Source organism: Plecotus auritus, assembly GCF_963455305.1.
Source record: "Plecotus auritus genome assembly, chromosome: 1".
Taxonomy (NCBI): Eukaryota; Metazoa; Chordata; class Mammalia; order Chiroptera; family Vespertilionidae; genus Plecotus; species Plecotus auritus.
This window is the reverse complement of record NC_137770.1, coordinates 246278313-246295343: the sequence shown is the minus strand read 5'-3', so window position 1 is coordinate 246295343 and position 17031 is coordinate 246278313. Positions and strand designations below refer to the sequence as shown.

Genomic DNA, 17031 nt, shown 5'->3' with positions numbered 1-17031 from the left:
GCCCGCCTCCCTCTGCAAAGCACCAGGCTGTTCCTGCTCAGGTTTGCCCCCCTCGGTCTCCCGACCGGGTCCACTCTTACCCGGGTGGCCCGACGGGGTCCAGCATGGCCCAGTGTGCCCTGGCGTGGCCCTGTGTGGCCCACGTGGCCGGCATGGCATGCCCCTCCACGTGGGAACTGTATGACCTGCTTACGTTTTTCCATGGCCACCGCCTCCCGCTCTGCCGGCCTCCCCACAGCGGACATGGAAGCCACAGCCTCACCCCCGCGGGAAGGTGTGGACACGGAGGCCAGGCCACTGGTCTCTGGTTTGAGCCGGCTCGCTCCTTTCTCACCCATCAAGTGGGACAGGGACAGCGCCACAGGCTCCGTGTGAGGGCTCCCGGGATGAGCGTAAAGCGTCCACACAGCCACCTGGCAGGTGCTCGGCCCCCAACGCCCACAGGCCACGGGAAGAGCCACGTCCGGCCCCGCCCAGCGCAGTGACGATGAGGTTGCCTCGTTCTCCACCCAGATCCCACGAAGGTGGTGAGGTCCCGGAAGGAAAGGAACGTGGCCGGCCACCCTCACGTATCCCAAGGGGCGGACGGGGCACCTTCCACGGGGCAGGCTGCTCTGGCCTGGCGGGGATGCGGCTGCCCCGCCTGGGATCACAACGAGTGAGACCTGCTTCTGTCCCAGGCCCTGGGCGGCCACGGGCCCGGCGGGGATGCGGCTGCCCCACCCGCTGATCTGGAGGCGTCACTGGGCGACAATAACAAGGATGGATAAACGGAAAGACACCGCTGTCCATAAGCCCCTGTGTTCAGGCCGAGGGAGCCCCGGCAAGGCCTCGGTCACAGAGAAGGGAGGGCAGTGGCACTCGGGACTGGGGCGCTGAGGGGAAACGGGTCTGTGGGGGCCCTCAGCTCGGAGAGAGAAGACCCACTTGGGTTTCATGTCCCCTAAGCCCACAATTCCCAGCAAGAGGGGAGGCCAACACCAGTGCCCACGCAGGAGGACCCCACCCGGTGTAGGTCCCACCAGCTCAGTGGCCCCCCAGCAGCAGTCCCGCCAGAGGGAGAGCTCCCACCCTGACAGCCACTCAGCCCCAGGTCCAAACCGAACCCTGACCCTGACCCTGACCCTGACCCTAACGCAGGGCTAACCCTGACCCTAACCCTGATATCCCACTCAGCCCCAGGTCCAAACCGAACCCTGACCCTGACCCTGACCCTGACCCTAACGCAGGGCTAACCCTGACCCTAACCATAATGCAGGTAAAACCCTAACCCTAATGCAGGTCAAATCTTAACCCTAACCCTATCCTTAACCGTAACCCAACCCTATCTATTCCTATCCTATCCCTATCCCTACCCCTACCCCTACCCCTGACCCTATCCCTAACCCTGACCGTATCCCTAACCCTGACCCTATCCCTGACCCTGACCCTAACCCTGACCGTATCCCTAACCCTGACCTTATCCCTGACCCTATCCCTAACCCTGACCCTATCCCTAACCCTGACCCTATCCCTGACCCTGACCCTAACCCTGACCCTATCCCTATCCCTGACCCTATCCCTAACCCTGACCCTATCCCTGACCCTATCCCTGACCCTGACCCTAACGCAGGGCTGACCCTGACCCTAACCCTAACCCTATCCTTAACCGTAACCCAACCCTATCTATTCCTATCCTATCCCTATCCCTACCCCTACCCCTACCCCTACCCCTACCCCTGACCCTATCCCTAACCCTGACCGTATCCCTAACCCTGACCCTGACCCTGACCCTATCCCTGACCCTGATCCTGACTCTATCCCTGACCCTGACCCTATCCCTGACCCTGACCCTATCCCTGACCCTATCTCTGACCCTGACCCTATCCCTGACCCTGACCCTATACCTGACCCTGACCCTAACCCTGACCCTATCCCTATCCCTATCCCTGACCCTGACCCTATCCCTGACCCTGACCCTGATCCTGACTCTATCCCTGATCCTGACCCTGACCCTATCCCTGACCCTATCCCTGACCCTGACCCTAACCCTGACCCTATCCCTGACCCTGACCCTAACCCTGACCCTATCCCTATCCCTGACCCTATCCCTGACCCTAACCCTAACCCTAACCCTATCCCTGACCCTGACCCTATCCCTATCCCTGACCCTATCCCTGACCCTGGCCCTGGCCCTGACCCTGATCCTGGCCCTATCCCTGGCCCTGGCCCTGGCCCTGACCCTGACCCTATCCCTATCCCTGATCCTGACCCTATCCCTATCCCTTGCCCTGGCCCTGACCCTGATCCTGGCCCTATCCCTGGCCCTGGCCCTGGCCCTATCCCTGACCCTGATCCTGGCCCTATCCCTGACCCTGACCCTATCCCTATCCCTGGCCCTATCCCTGACCCTGACCCTATCCCTGACCCTGACCCTATCCCTGGCCCTGACCCTATCCCTGACCCTGATCCTGGCCCTATCCCTGACCCTGACCCTATCCCTATCCCTGACCCTATCCCTGACCCTGGCCCTGGCCCTGACCCTGATCCTGGCCCTATCCCTGACCCTATCCCTGACCCTGACCCTATCCCTGGCCCTGGCCCTGGCCCTGGCCCTGACCCTGGAGGACCAGATCCACAGGAAGGCAAACAATATCACGTTCTCTCCGTCTTTGTTAAAAGCATCACAAGTGGTTTATTGGTTTTTAAAAAGGAAAAATAAGAACCGATCGCATCTCTGTTGTGTGCCCTGGGTTTGCCTCCATGGTGCAGGGTCCCGGAGGCCTGGGCGCAGGTGGTGGTGGTGACTATGATGGACGGGCTCGCTGTGGGCTGGGCCTCCGGGGCTCATGGGGCTGGCGGCTGGCGCCCGGGCCTTGTGGGTCCGAGGAGGGAATGAGCAGCACGTGTGAGAGGGGAGCGCTTCGAACGCTGGCCGGGATGTCATTGCTCTGCCCACGTCCCGATCCAGCGGCCGAAAAGGCTAACGTCATGGCAACCTCCCCCGGGGTCAGGCGCTGCTCCCCGTTCCTCCCACGGTCGTGGCCACGGGGCGGGGCCCGCCATGGCAGGAGCGTGGGCACACGCATGCTTTTAGGCGAATGCCGAGGACCAGGTCCACAGGAAGGCAAACAAAGTCACGTTCTCTCCGTCTTTGTTAAAAGCATCACAAGTGGTTTATTGGTTTTTAAAAAGGAAAAATAAGAACCGATCGCGTCTCTGTTGTGTGCATATACCAAGCGTGGCACAGCCCAGCGGGCACAGCCTCGGCTGCAGCAGGCCACGCCCTCCTCCGAGCCCGTGCCGGGCTGGCCACCGAACGTGCGCCCTCAAACGCGTGGCCAGACGGGCCGCAGACCCGCGTGTCGACCAGATGGCTGTGGGGTGGGAAAGCGCAGGGGAACCGGGTGCCACCTTACTTCCGGGTTCGTGGGCCCAGATGCTCTTCATAGACAGAATGACATGAGCTCCAGGAAAACACCAACGGCCAGGGGCAAGCCTGCCCCAACGGCAGAGTGAATCGCGGGGTTCAGGGTCAGAGGGGGGTCACCCACAGGCACTGGTGAGCCGGGGCAGGGACTGTGTCCGGGGCACGCCGTGCCGACCCTGACCTCGGGCCTGGATGGTGTCCGGCTCTTACAGGCGGGTGGGGGTGGGCGTCGGACACAGGGCTCCCCAAGGTGTCTTTGGAGACCGCACCCCCGCCAGGCCCCCTGTCCTCGGGCCGAATCTGCAGGGTGGCCTCTGGAGGAGGCCCCAGAACCCCCGCTGGCGGGCAGGGGTGGGGGAGGGACCCACAGGGACCCCTTCCCCCCTATGGTCTGGGAGTCCCAACTGGTGACACAGGGCGCTGGACTGGAGGGGCCCCCCACTGTTCCAGGGGGCTCTTCTCACCCCAGCCAGGCCAGCAGGTCACTAGCCCAGGCTCTGGTGTCCCCGGGAGAGGCCAGGCAGGGCCACCGGAGGGCCCTGCCCCCGGGGGGGGTGGTGGGGGTGGGGGAGGGGCCAGTGCGTGGAGGAGGAGGGGGAGCGAGACTGATTCCGGGTTCAAGGCAAAGGGGGAGCAACCCCCATGTGTTCACACGAGGACCCCGAGGCAGCTTCCCTGATTCTGGCACCGGTGAGTGGACTGCATGGCCCGGGGCCGAGGGCTGGCTCCGAGGCGCCTCTGCCACCGCCTCTGGCCTTGGCAAGGTCACCCCCCTCTGGGCCCCGGGTTCTGCATTTCACAGGGCACGCTCGCTCTCCAACCCTAAACCTCTGGTTCCTGGGTTCCTATGTGGGTCCCTGAAGCAATAAGAGCTGCAGCAGCTTGGGCCTCGCTGCCAGGGCCCACCACGTGGGAGGAGGGCGCCTGCAGGGGGCGCCACCTGCTGGCCGGCTGCGGAGCTGCAGCCCTGTGGCTCCCAGGGAGGGCCAGCCTAGGCCCCTCCGGCCCAGGGGGAAGGATGCCAGGAGGCCACGGAGCAGCCCTGGGCATTCTGGGAAAGGTGTTCCCGAGACGGGGGCTCTGGCCACCGATGGCTCCGGCCACAGCTCCTAGAGGTGTTTCCCATCACCTGCAGTTTGGGGGGGGGGGGCGCAGCAGGAGGCGTGGCGGGGCCTGGGCCCCAGGCTCTCCGATGCTAGAGGACGGGCACCTGCGGAGCGGCACCCAGGCGGGCCTGCCCTCCTGTGGGGCATGACCCGTGTCCATGTGCAGCGCGGGGCTGCGTGGGTCTGCAGTGTCAGAGGGCAGGCAGCCAGGCAGGCTCACCTCCCTGACCAGGGGACCCGCCTGGCCACCAAAGGTCTGGCTTGGGCTGGGGTCCCAGGGTCTGGCGCAGCCAGGCAGCCTGGCGGAGTCCAGGGGTGGAGACGTGCCCAGAGTTGGGTGGGCAGTGGGTGGCCGTGGGCTGGGGTCCAGGGAGGGTGGCAGTCAGTAGCCCCCGAGCGTCCTGAGCAGAGGCAGGGGCGTTGGGGCCTTGCGTGGGGACAGCTGGAGGAGGTGGCTCTTCCGCGGGTCTCTGAGCGATGCCAGTGCCAGCACCAGCCGGCCACGTGGGTGGTCCGTGGCCCCGGGGATGGGCCGGGGAGGGAGCGCTGGGCGCCCCGCAGCCATCAGCTCACCAGGTAGCTGTGCATCTCCCGGGAGTTGATGCTGAGGACCACGCCCGAGTGGTTCCCTAGGAAACAGACGCCCTCGTGAGCACAGCCATGGCGGGCGGGAGGCAGCAAGGGCTGCGCAGGGGCGAGGGGACACGGTGGACCAGCAGGGCCGTGCGGGGTGTGGGCACACGGGTGGACCAGCGGGGCCGTGTGGGGTGTGGGGACACGGGTGGACCAGCGGGGCCGTGCGGGGTGTGGGGACGCGGGTGGATCAGCGGGGCCGTGTGGGGTGTGGGCACACGGGTGGACCAGCGGTGCCGTGCGGGTGTGTGGGGACACGGGTGGACCAGTGGGGCCGTGTGGGGTGTGGGGACACGGGTGGACCAGCGGGGCCGCACGGGGGTGAGGGGACATGGGTGGACCAGTGGGGCCATGTGGGGTGTGGGGACACGGGTGGACCAGCGGGGCTGTGCGGGGCGAGGGGACACGGGTGGACCAGCGGGGCCGTGCGGGGTGAGGGCACACGGGTGGACCAGCGGGGCTGTGCGGGGTGAGGGGACATGGGTGGACCAGTGGGGCCATGTGGGGTGTGGGGACACGGGTGGACCAGCGGGGCTGTGCGGGGTGAGGGCACACGGGTGGACCAGCGGGGCCGTGCGGGGTGAGGGGACACGGTGGACCAGCGGGGCCGTGCGGGGTGAGGGCACACGGGTGGACCAGCGGGGCTGTGCGGGGTGAGGGCACACGGGTGGACCAGCGGGGCCGTGCGGGTGGTGCCCGAGTGCAGGGCAGAGGTGGCGGGGTCTCAGGGCTCCTGGTGGTGACTGAGCGGGTGCCCGGGGCCGCTACGAGCCGTGGACCCCACGGGCCTCTGAGGTGAGGCGCTGGCAGCCGCCCGGGTCCACCCACTGACCTGTGGCGGGGGCACCCCGGGCATGGGCCGCAGGGGAGGCAGGAGCCGCACTGCCCCCTCCAGGCGCGGGCACGGCGGGCCAGGAGGCGGCAGGAGAGGGGCTCAGAGACAGGACAGCGAGTGGCCTGGGTCAGAGTGCAGGTGGATGCTCCTCTCTCTCTCTCTCTCTCTCTCTCTCTCTCTCTCTCTCCCCCCTCTCTCTCCCCCTCTCCCTCCCTTTCCCCCCTCCCTCTCCCCCTCCCCCTCTCCCTCCCTCTCCCCCTCCCCCTCTCCCCCTCTCCCTCTCTCTCCCTCCCCCTCCCCCTCCTCCCTCTACTCTCTCTAAAAACCAACGGAAAAATGTCCTCGGTGAGGACCACAGAAACAACCGAAAGGATGTGTTATCACCACCCATCACCCTGTTACTGTCCTGCGGGGGCTCAGGAGCAGAGCTGTCGCATCCCCAGACACCCGCCCTCGTCCGAGCTCCTGGGGGAGGCCGAGAGCAGAGCCCCCGCAGGCACCTCTCACAGGCTGCAGGCCACTGCACGTGGGAGGGCGGGAGGGAGGCCCTGACCACCTGCCGGCAGAGAGGCCTGGCGGAGGAGGGGTCCCCTGGGCTGCAGCGGGGTGGGGGGGGCGGGGGGGCACTGGCTTTGTTGGGAGTCCAGCTGGACTCCGGCTCCACCCCCTATCGGCTAAGTGGCTGGGAGGTTGAGCGCGCACTCTGACCCTCAGCTTTCTCATCTGTCCAATGGGCACGTTCCGGGCAGGGCGCTCGGGGAGGCCGGGAAGCACCAGCCGCCTCAGGAAGCTGGAGTTACCGGCACCCCCGCCAGGCTACGGCCACCCCCTGCCACAGCCCCTGGGGCTGGGGTGCGGGGACGGCCCCCAGGCAGGGACCCCACCACCATCACTGGCCCTGGGGGCTGCCCGCCCTGCGCTCGCTCTCCCTCACTCAGAGTGCGGACAGTGACACCACACAGGTGAGCACACCACGGCCTCACGTGTCAGGGCGGGGACACCCCGCAGGGCGCTTTGGGGACCCGCGGGAGGGTGGGGTGGGTTTCAGGGTGGCGGGCTGTGGGAGGGTGGGGCGGGTTTCAGGGGGTGGGGGGCTGTGGGAGGTGCGGTGGGTTTCAGGGTGGGGGGCTGTCGGGGGGGTGGGTTTCGGGGAGGGCGTGGGGCCGCGGGGCGTTACCCAGGGCCTGCGAGTGGAGGTCGCCGTCGACAAAGTCCTCGCGCTGGACGGCGCCCGGGACGCCCTGGCCGTGGCCCAGGGGGCTGGTCATCTCCTGCTCCTTGGCGTTGTGCATCTGCGCGTACACCGTCCTGTCCGGGCGTTTCCTGCGGGCGGAGGGGCTCAGGCTCCGCCCAGGCCGCCCGCCGCGGTGCCCCCCCCCCCCCGGGCCCAGGCCAGCCCGTGAGGGCCAGACACACCCCTGGGGTCCCCGTGCAGCCCCCCTGCACACGGGCCCTGGGGCTGAGCCTCACTCTCCGCTCCCCAGGCTGTCTGGTCCTGGGCCCCTCGCTTCACCTCTCTGCGCCTGGTCCCTCTGAGGGCAGGGGAGCGGAGGGGTGCCGGGAGCTCAATGGGTGTGAGCAGCTGGGGACCTGAGGGGGTCAGACCGAGAGTGCCCCCACCCCAGCCCACGGCAGGTACTGCAAACTCCCGCCCTCCTGGGGTCTGGCCACCACCCCTGCTGAGGGGGGCAGAAGGGGGGCCTGCGGAGGGAGGGGGCCCGGAGGGAGGGGGCCCTGAGGGAGGGGGCCCTGAGGGAGGGGGGGGCCCTGAGGGAGGGGGGCCCTGGGGGAGGGGGGCCCTGGGGGAGGGGGGGCCCTGAGGGAGGGGGGGCCCTGGGGGAGGGGGCCCTGAGGGAGGGGGGGCCCTGGGGGAGGGGGGGCCCTGGGGGAGGGGTGCCCTGGGGGAGGGGGTGCCCTGGGGGGGGCCCTGGGGGAGGGGGGGCCCTGGGGGTGGGGGGGCCCTGGGGGAGGGGGGCCCTGGGGGAGGGGGGCCCTGGGGGAGGGGGCCCTGGGGGAGGGGGGGCCCTGGGGGAGGGGGGCCCTGGGGGAGGGGGGCCCTGGGGGAGGGGGGCCCTGGGGGAGGGGGGGCCCTGGGGGAGGGGGCCCTGAGGGAGGGGGGGCCCTGGGGGAGGGGGGGCCCTGGGGGAGGGGTGCCCTGGGGGAGGGGGGTGCCCTGGGGGGGGCCCTGGGGGAGGGGGGGGCCCTGGGGGTGGGGGGCCCTGGGGGAGGGGGGCCCTGGGGGAGGGGGGCCCTGGGGGAGGGGGCCCTGGGGGAGGGGGGGGCCCTGGGGGAGGGGGGCCCTGGGGGAGGGGGGCCCTGGGGGAGGGGGGCCCTGGGGGAGGGGGGGCCCTGGGGGAGGGGGCCCTGAGGGAGGGGGGGCCCTGGGGGAGGGGGGGGCCCTGGGGGAGGGGTGCCCTGGGGGAGGGGGTGCCCTGGGGGGGGCCCTGGGGGAGGGGGGGCCCTGGGGGTGGGGGGCCCTGGGGGAGGGGGGCCCTGGGGGAGGGGGGCCCTGGGGGAGGGGGCCCTGGGGGAGGGGGGGCCCTGGGGGAGGGGGGCCCTGGGGGAGGGGGCCCTGGGGGGAGGGGGGGCCTTGCCTTTTGAACTTGTAGAGCAGGAGGCCTCCCACGGGGAACAGCCCGATGACCAAGAGCAGGGCCACCACCCAGGAGCCGCCGCCGCCCGGCCGCCGAGAGCCTGCGCAGAGCAGAGTCAGCGTGGGCCGCGCCCCCAGCCGCCCGGGCACCGCCTGCTCGGACGGAAGAGGCTCCCAGGCCGGGGGGGAGGGGTCCGAGGGGCCAGGGGGCCGGGCCGTGCGTGGACCCGCCGCACCTGTGCTGCCGGGAGCGCCTGCTGACCCCGCGGCCCACGGCACCGGGAGCACCTGCTGACCCCGCGGGCCACGGCGCCGGGAGCGCCTGCTGACCCCGCGGCACCGGGAGCGCCTGCTGACCCCGCGGGCACCGGGAGCGCCTGCTGACCCCGCGGCACCGGGAGCGCCTGCTGACCCCGCGGCACCGGGAGCGCCTGCTGACCCCGCGGCACCGGGAGCGCCTGCTGACCCCGCGGCACCGGGAGCGCCTGCTGACCCCGCGGCACCGGGAGCGCCTGCTGACCCCGCGGCGCCGGGGAGCGCCTGCTGACCCCGCGGCGCCGGGAGCGCCTGCTGACCCCGCGGCACCGGGAGCGCCTGCTGACCCCGCGGCCACGGCACGTCCAGGCGCTCCCAGCTCTGAGCGCCTCCCAAAGGGAAGGACACGCTGACGGGAGGACAGGCCCGGGGTGGGGGGCTGAGACCCTCAGAACCACAGCTCCCTGCGGGGCGCCCACTCACGTGTGTCCGGCCCGAGGGCCACCAGCACCCGGACGCCGGCCCGCAGGAGGAAGCTGATCTTCTGTGCGCTCAGCGCCTGCAGGACGGCCGCCAGGCTCTGCAAACAGAGGGGCCGTGAGGCCTGGGGGCACGGAGGGCGGGCCGGGCACGCGGGGCGCTCGGCGTGGTGGGTGCGGCCGTGTGCGGGGAGGGCCCGGCTCCCCTCCCGGGGCGCCTCCGCGGGACACCCCGGACTCCGCTTGCTCCGGGCAAGCCCGGCTCCACGGCAGCACCCGAGGCGCCAGGAGGCCGCCCCCGCTCACGAACGAGGGCCCGGCTGTGCGGCCCTGACACGCCAGCCGCCAGGGCTCCTGCTGTCCCCGGCGTGAGGTCCACTCTCAGCACCAGGAGGAATGGACGGCGGCCCTCCGCCTCCTCTGCTTTCTGACCTCAGCCCCTGAGCCCCGCCTGCTGCGGCCCAGGGAGCGGCTCCCCCTGCGGGGAGGGGAGCGGGCAGGCGGGCGGCCAGTGCTCTGTGCGCCTCGGAGGCCCCGGGGCCCGTGCAGCAGCTGGGGCTCCTGCAGCCTCTGGGCTTGCGGTCAGTTCTCCTCTGGGAAACGGCACGGTCACGGTCCCCCTCCACCTGCCGCTCTCCCTCCCCCAGGGACACCTGGCGGGTCCGGGTGGACGCCCTTTGGGAAAAGCTGCGGGTCACTGACGTCCACGGGGCAGTGGCGGGCTGGAGCAGGGCTCGGCAGCCAGAGGCACGGGGCCGCGCCCTCTGTCCTTCCTGACGGTGGCCCTCACGTCCCTCACCGTGAGGAGGGCGTCAGCTGCACCCACGGCGCTGGGGCTGCGCTGTGCCCGCCCGCACTGTGCCCGCCCGCACTGTGCCCGCCCGTGCTGTGCCCTCCGCGCTGTGCCCTCCCGCGCTGTGCCCTCCGCGCTGTGCCCTCCCGCGCTGTGCCCGCCCGCGCTGTGCCCGCCCGCGCTGTGCCCTCCCGCGCTGTGCCCGCCCGCGATGTGCCCGCCCGCGCTGTGCCCGCCCGCGCTGTGCCCTCCCGCGCTGTGCCCGCCCGCGCTGTGCCCTCCCGCGCTGTGCCCGCCCGCGCTGTGCCCTCCCGCGCTGTGCCCGCCCGCGCTGTGCCCGCCCGCGCTGTGCCCTCCCGCGCTGTGCCCGCCCACGCTGTGCCCTCACGCGCTGTGCCCGCCCGCGCTGTGCCCTCCCGCGCTGTGCCCTCCCGCGCTGTGCCCTCCCGCGCTGTGCCGCCCCCTCGGCGCCAGGCACTCTCTCCGGCCGCCCGCCCGCACGAGCATGTCTCCATGAGCCAGCGGCACGCGGAGGTTCTGAGCCTTTTTTTAAAGATAATTTAGTTTCTTAAAGCGCACAATTCAGCGGTTTTAGGACATCTGCAAAGTTGTGCGGCCATCGCTACTGTCCAGTTCCAGAAGATTTCCTCCCTCACTGTCCCTCCCACCCCAGCCCCAGCATCCTCCGCGGGGTCGCCTGTTCTGGTCGCGCCACAGAAACAGGGCCACGGAATCGGTGGCCTGTGCGGGCTTCTCTCCCGTGGCACCGGGTCCTCAGGCTCATCCAGGGCAGCACGTCGGAGCCGCCCTCTTCACGGCCGCGTGATACTCCGCCGCGTGGTGGCCGCCGCGCCCAGCCCGCACCTGCTGACGGACGTCTGTTCTGCGTCCCTTCGGCTGTGGTGGTGGCCGGGCGCCGGGCTCACCCTGGGGTGCCCTGCGCTGTCCACAGGCCCAGCCCGTCTCCACGGCCGTCTGCCCTGTTCTTGCTGGTTGGGCTAATCTGAAGAATCCCAGCCCTGCTTATGGGGGGACCTGGCCCGTCACCTTCGAGTCCCCGCGCCTGTCACCCCGCGGGCCTGCCCCCCCCCCCCCCCCCCCGGCGAGGCCACCGCGTGGGAGTGTCCTGCGCCCGGAGGTTTGCTCACGGATGGGGCTGCTTTCGGCTCTGCCTGACCCCGTGCCCTGGGTCCCACGTCGGCAGCACCCCCGCAGGGCGGCCGGGACCCCACGACCAGCTCCACTGATGACATGGGACAGGAAGGGGCCGGCCTCCACCTGGGGGGGTGGCGCGCCCAGGGCCCCCATGCCCCTGCGCCCCACACTGTGACCTGGGACGTGACCTTGGAGGCCACGTGGGCCCAGGGGTGCGGCCACGAGGGGGGTGGGGGAGCCAGCACTGTGTCGATGAGACTGAGAAGGGGCGAGCACTGAGGTCTCCCGCTGCGGATGTCCCCGCCGCGGGGCGCGAGGACAGGCCTGTGGCCAGCAGGTACCTGGTCGCCTGAGACGCTCCTCATCCTCGAGGGCCCGGGCGGGGGCGGCAGCACGTACAGGTTGGCCACGGTGGGCAGCCCCGGCTCGATCACCGTCACCAGCAGCTCCGCGGGGATGGCGGTCTCCTGGGGGCAGACGCGACACGTTGCACACGCCTTCGCTGTCTCCCACACGCGCCCCCAGAACCCCGTCCCCCCTCCTGCCTCTCTGTCCTACAAGCCATTCCCAACCCGCACACAGGGATGGCCCAGCGCCTGACAGCAGCCCCGCGCCACCCGCTGCCGTCCAGCCCTCCCAGTCCCGCAGCCCCATCCCCCACACTGGCCCCGCCCAGCCAGGCCCCCCCAAAACCAGGCCATTCCTCTCCCCATGGCCACTGTGAACAGGCCCCTCCCTGGCTAATGTCCTCCCGAGCCACAGAGCTCAGCTCATGCGGGCCCCTCTGCCTCTTGGAAGTCCCGTCCATGCACTTCCACCTGGCGAACTCCTATTCATCCATCAATGCCCAGAACAAGGAGACCAGCATTCCTCATGGGCTGAGAGGAGGCCTGGCCAGTGGGCCTCAGCCTGTGACCTCCTGGGAGACCAGGGCCAGCCTTTCTCTCACGGGGCCAATGGCCTCGCGTGTCCTAGGCCCACTCGGACGCACTGCCCCTTGAAGGCCCTGATTCCGGGCGCTCCCCGAGGGCACCCACCACACCGCTCTGCTCTGTCTCCAGGGTCTGCCCCAGAGAGAAATGCTTTAGAGCCGTGGTCGGCAAACTGCGGCTCGCGAGCCACATGTGGCTCTTTGGCCCCTTGAGTGTGGCTCTTCCACAAAATACCACGGCCTGGGCGAGTCTATTTTGAAAAAGTGGCGTTAGAAGTTTAAGTTTAAAAAATGTGGCTCTCCAAAGACATTTCAGTCGTTGTGCTGTTGATATTGGGCTCTGTTGACTAATGAGTTTGCCGACCAGTGCTTTAGAGAGATTCTGGGTGCAAACAGCAGGTGCTCCATAGATGTGCACAGAGGGTGCCGTCCTGCACCCCCGCCCCCTGCACGGGGCCCCCCAGCTTCATGCCCTCCTGAGCCCCAGCATCCACCAGGCTAGGGCCAGGTCCCTGTGCTGTGGGCAGCCAGGCCCCCGCCCGCTGGGCCCCTCGAGGCGGTAAGCCGTGGCCTGGGGGGGGGGCGGGCATGTGCGCACCTTGGCGAGGAGCCAGCTGACCACCTGGCCGACGTCCTCTCTCCACTCGGGGGTGTTGGGGTTGTACGTGTCCAGGTTCTGGGAGAACTGCAGAGGCACCACCTGAAACTGATCTGGAAAGAGGCCGAGAGGGGGCTGCTCAGTCCTGGGGGCCTGGCCCGGCGCCTGGGGGGGCGGCCACACACCCTGACGGTCCAGGCCGCCGGGTGTACCCGAGGCCGCGCCCGTCATCGGCCATCGGATAACAGCAATGACGACAATGAGGAGGGGGCGGGGACAGCACCGACGCTGTCCACAGGACTGGTGGCTCTTTTTTTAAAAAAAAATATGTTTTTATTGATTTCAGAGAGGAAGGGAGAGGGAGAGAGAGAGACATCAGTGATGAGAGAGAATCATGGATCGGCTGCATCCTGCACGCCCCCCACTGGGGATTGATCCCACAACCCGGGCATGTGCCCTGACCGGAATCAAACCATGACCTCCTGGTTCATAGGTCAACGCTCAACCACTGAGCCCCACCGGCCGGGCAGGACCAGCTCTTAAAGCAAAATGGTTTGTACTGGCGGCCAGGGCAACGGCGCGCTGCTGGGGGGAGTCCCTTCCATCCTTAGGAGACGTTTTCTACTGTGACGTCTCCCCCGAGGGACGCAGGGCCCCACTGAGCCCAGAGCCATGGGATTCAGACAGCGTCCCCCAAAGTCTCCGTGAGGAGGCGCCGACCCGGACGGAGATGGGATGGGGCGGAGACGGGGCTGCCGCCGGGAGGACTCACCCAGCACGCGGACGACCTTGGAGGCCTGCAGCACGGAGCTCCCGCAGGCTGCCTGCACCGTCACACGCACCTCCCCCGTGTCCACAAACCGCGTCGCCACAGAGTTATTCAGGGACAGCAAGGGCTGCGGGACACAGGCAGAGTCAGGGCCGAGCGGGGGCTGCGCGGGGAGCGCACCCGGGTGGGGAGGCCCGGGGACACCCGCAGGGACACTCCTTGCCGACTGTCCCCAGCCCTCCTCTGTGGACAGGCTGGGCCGCCATCCCGACCCCACCACCTGCCCAGCCCCGCTCAGCGGCGGCCGCGCCCCTCAGCCCCAGCCCGCGGGTGGTTGCACCGTCACCATCATCACCGCCGCCACAGGCGGGTGGCAGGGTTGCCTCGGCCTCGCAGTGGGGACGCAGAGGCTCTGGGAGGGCCAGGGACCAGCTGAGGAGCTTGGCTGAAGGAGGCTGAGCTGCGATTCGAACCCAGAGCCCGAATCCCATCCTAGACCTGCCCACTCCAGGGAGCACCACCAGGAGCCCGGCCCCTCCCTCCCGGCCTCTGTCCGGCCTCTGGGGGTGGGTGCGAGTTCGGCCTGGAGATAGGGGTTCACTTGGCTGCGTCTCCTGGGATCCTGAGGCCCCGCCCCAGCCCAAGGACAGGCAGCCGGCCCTGAGAAAGCCTCAGGACCCCCCTTCCCCAGGCATTCCGTCCTTGGGCTCTGAGTGAGGCTTCTGAGCTCAGGTCCACCCCAGTGACCGCCTCCTCCACAAAGCCTTCCCTGACCACCCCGCCCCAGACTGAAAGTGGCCTTGGCTCCCTGGAGCTCACAGACACCGTCTCTGCCCCTCCCCGTGACACCTGTGACACCTGTGACACCCTAGCTCAGGTCACCTACTCGCTCACACCTCCTTCCTGGGGAACAGGAGGGCCTGGTCTGACTCATCGACCACACTTGGCCTCAGTGGGAGGAGAGGCGTGTGCGTGCCCACCCAGCTCCACGGCGGCCTGCACTGTCCTGCCCAACGCCCAGGCAGCGTCCTGCTGTCACCCCACCCCTGTGGGAGCCTGTGGGACGCAGGGGCCACCAAGGTCTGGGGTCGGCGCACCTGCAGGCTGAGGCCAATCCACCAGTAGAAGACCGTGAGGTTGGGGTTCAGGGGGAGCAGCACAGCTGTGAGGGTCACCTCCTCGTTGATGCCAACGACAGGAACCACTTCGAGGTAGAGGGCCTGCAGGGGGGCTGCACGGTCCAGAGGAAGGTCGGGATCAGAGAGCATCAGGGCACTCAGCTTTTCAGAGGCTGCTTCTGGTCACTGATATCCTCAACTTAACATCAGCAGCACCACCACCACCATCAGCAGCACCACCACCATCATCACCATCATCACCATCATCACCACCACCACCATCATCACTACCATCACCACCATCATCACCATCATCACCATCATCATCACCATCATCACCACCACCACCATCATCATCACCATCAGCACCACCATCATCATCACCATCATCACCACCACCACCACCATCATCACCACCACCACCACCATCAGCAGCACTATCATCATCATCACCACCACCGCCACCACCATCACTACCATCACCATCATCAACACCATCATCACCACCACCACCACCACCACCATCACCATCACCATGATCACCATCATCATCACTATCACCACCACCACCACCATCATCACCACCATCACCATCATCACCACCACTACCACCATCAGCAGCACTATCATCATCATCACCATCACCGCCACCACCATCACTACCATCACCCACCATCACCATCATCAACACCATCATCACCACCACCACCACCACCATCACCATCACCATGATCACCATCATCATCACTATCACCACCACCACCACCACCATCATCACCACCATCACCATCATCACCACCACTACCACCATCAGCAGCACTATCATCATCATCACCATTACCGCCACCACCATCACTACCATCACCCACCATCACCATCATCAACACCATCATCACCACCACCACCACCACCATCACCATGATCACCATCATCATCACTATCACCACCACCACCACCACCATCATCACCACCATCACCATCATCACCATCATCTCCACCATCACCACCACCACCATCACCATGATCACCATCATCACCACCACCATCACCACCACCACCACCATCACCACCACCACCACCATCACCACCACCACTACCACCACCACCACCACCATCACCATGATCACCATCATCACCACCACCATCACCACCACCACCACCACCACCACCACCACCACCACCCCAACAACAACCCTGCAGATCACCAGGTGAAGGCTTGAGCCCAGCCTCCTGCCTCCCCTGCCCGTGGGCTCGCGTCCTGAGGGTTGGGCAGGCGGCCCTGAGGGGCTGCCTCCGCCCCGGGACCTGGTCTCTGTCAGGAGTGGCTCTGGGCCTCAAAGGGGCGGCGACTTACGGTTGACCTGGACAAAGAGCACCGCCTCGTCCTGCCCCGCCACGTTCTCCGCTCGCACGGACACGCGGTAGACGCCAGGGCTCTCGTAGCGGTGCCGGATGCGCTCCCTTCTCAGCGTGAGGTTCACCGGCAAGGGCTTGGAGCCGTCCCCGAGGTCCACCTGGTACTTGGTGGTCAGGACGTCGCCCTGTAGGAAACGCCACGGGGGCTCTGGGTGTGGACCCCAAAGCTCACTCACTCATTCATCCCCTCGTTCCTCCTCCAAACAAGCGGGCCCGGGGGCCAGGGAGCTAGGCCTGGGGCCCTGGGCAGCCTGGAGGCGGCCGACACGCCAGAGCCCTAGAAGCCCGGAGGGTTCGAGAAGGGCGGGTGCACCGGCTGCGGAGAGGGGGGGCGGGCCGAGGGGGAGGCGCAGGGGTGGGGTGGCGGCGGGGAGACCCTGAGGCCTGAGCCAGGAGCCAGGAGCCAGGAGCGTGGCCAGGGCCCTGTGCATGCGGGGCGTCTGCCGCCCAGGAAACCGAGAAACCCTCTCTTGCCCGTGGCCTGCGGGCCTGAGCCTTCCTTGTCTCCCTCTACGCGGGGCTCTGGTCTCCATGCTCGGTCTGTCCCCCCTCCCTCGCCGCTGCCACCCCTGCCTGTCCCCCATCCCAAGGGAACACCAGGAAGCCACGTCCCAGTGGGGAAGACGGGACAGGTGGGGCCTGACTGAGCAGCAATCCCAGTTCACACCTGCCAAACCCGAACCCCGGACAGCACCCCCCACACGAAGTGGTGCAATGCCTTGGAGTGTCCGTCCCCCCCAAGTCCACGTCCCCCGGAACCCCGGCAGTGAGCTTATTGGGAACTGGGTGTCCGCAGGTGAGGTTACGAGGAGGCCCCCTAGACGGGCAGGTGTCCGTGTGAAGGAGGGGGTTCGGACAGACGCGGGGAGACTGGGCTGATCTGGCCACAACTAGGGGAGGCAGGGTGAGTCCCTGGAGAGCCACCGGGCTGCGCCGCACCC

General features: G+C 68.5%; 1 protein-coding gene across 2 annotated transcripts in view; it reads right to left on the bottom strand.

The window, feature by feature from the left end:
* Positions 1–3132: 3132 nt before the first annotated feature.
* Positions 3133–17031, bottom strand: part of SORCS2 (sortilin related VPS10 domain containing receptor 2) — a 293979-nt gene continuing 280080 nt past the window's right edge. Inside the window, exons 19-27 of one of the 2 annotated variants that reach the window (XM_080660810.1) lie at positions 16029–16215; positions 14654–14787; positions 13560–13683; positions 12788–12900; positions 11600–11725; positions 9315–9411; positions 8578–8677; positions 7161–7306; positions 3133–5144 (exon numbers count right to left, since the gene is read on the bottom strand). In XM_080660810.1, coding sequence (XP_080516936.1) covers positions 5080–5144; positions 7161–7306; positions 8578–8677; positions 9315–9411; positions 11600–11725; positions 12788–12900; positions 13560–13683; positions 14654–14787; positions 16029–16215 — 1092 coding nt within the window. In that variant the 3' untranslated portion in view covers positions 3133–5079. Of the gene's footprint in view, positions 5145–7160; positions 7307–8577; positions 8678–9314; positions 9412–10815; positions 10968–11599; positions 11726–12787; positions 12901–13559; positions 13684–14653; positions 14788–16028; positions 16216–17031 lie in introns of those variants that run through there. The other variant, XM_080660811.1, reaches the window with a different exon arrangement.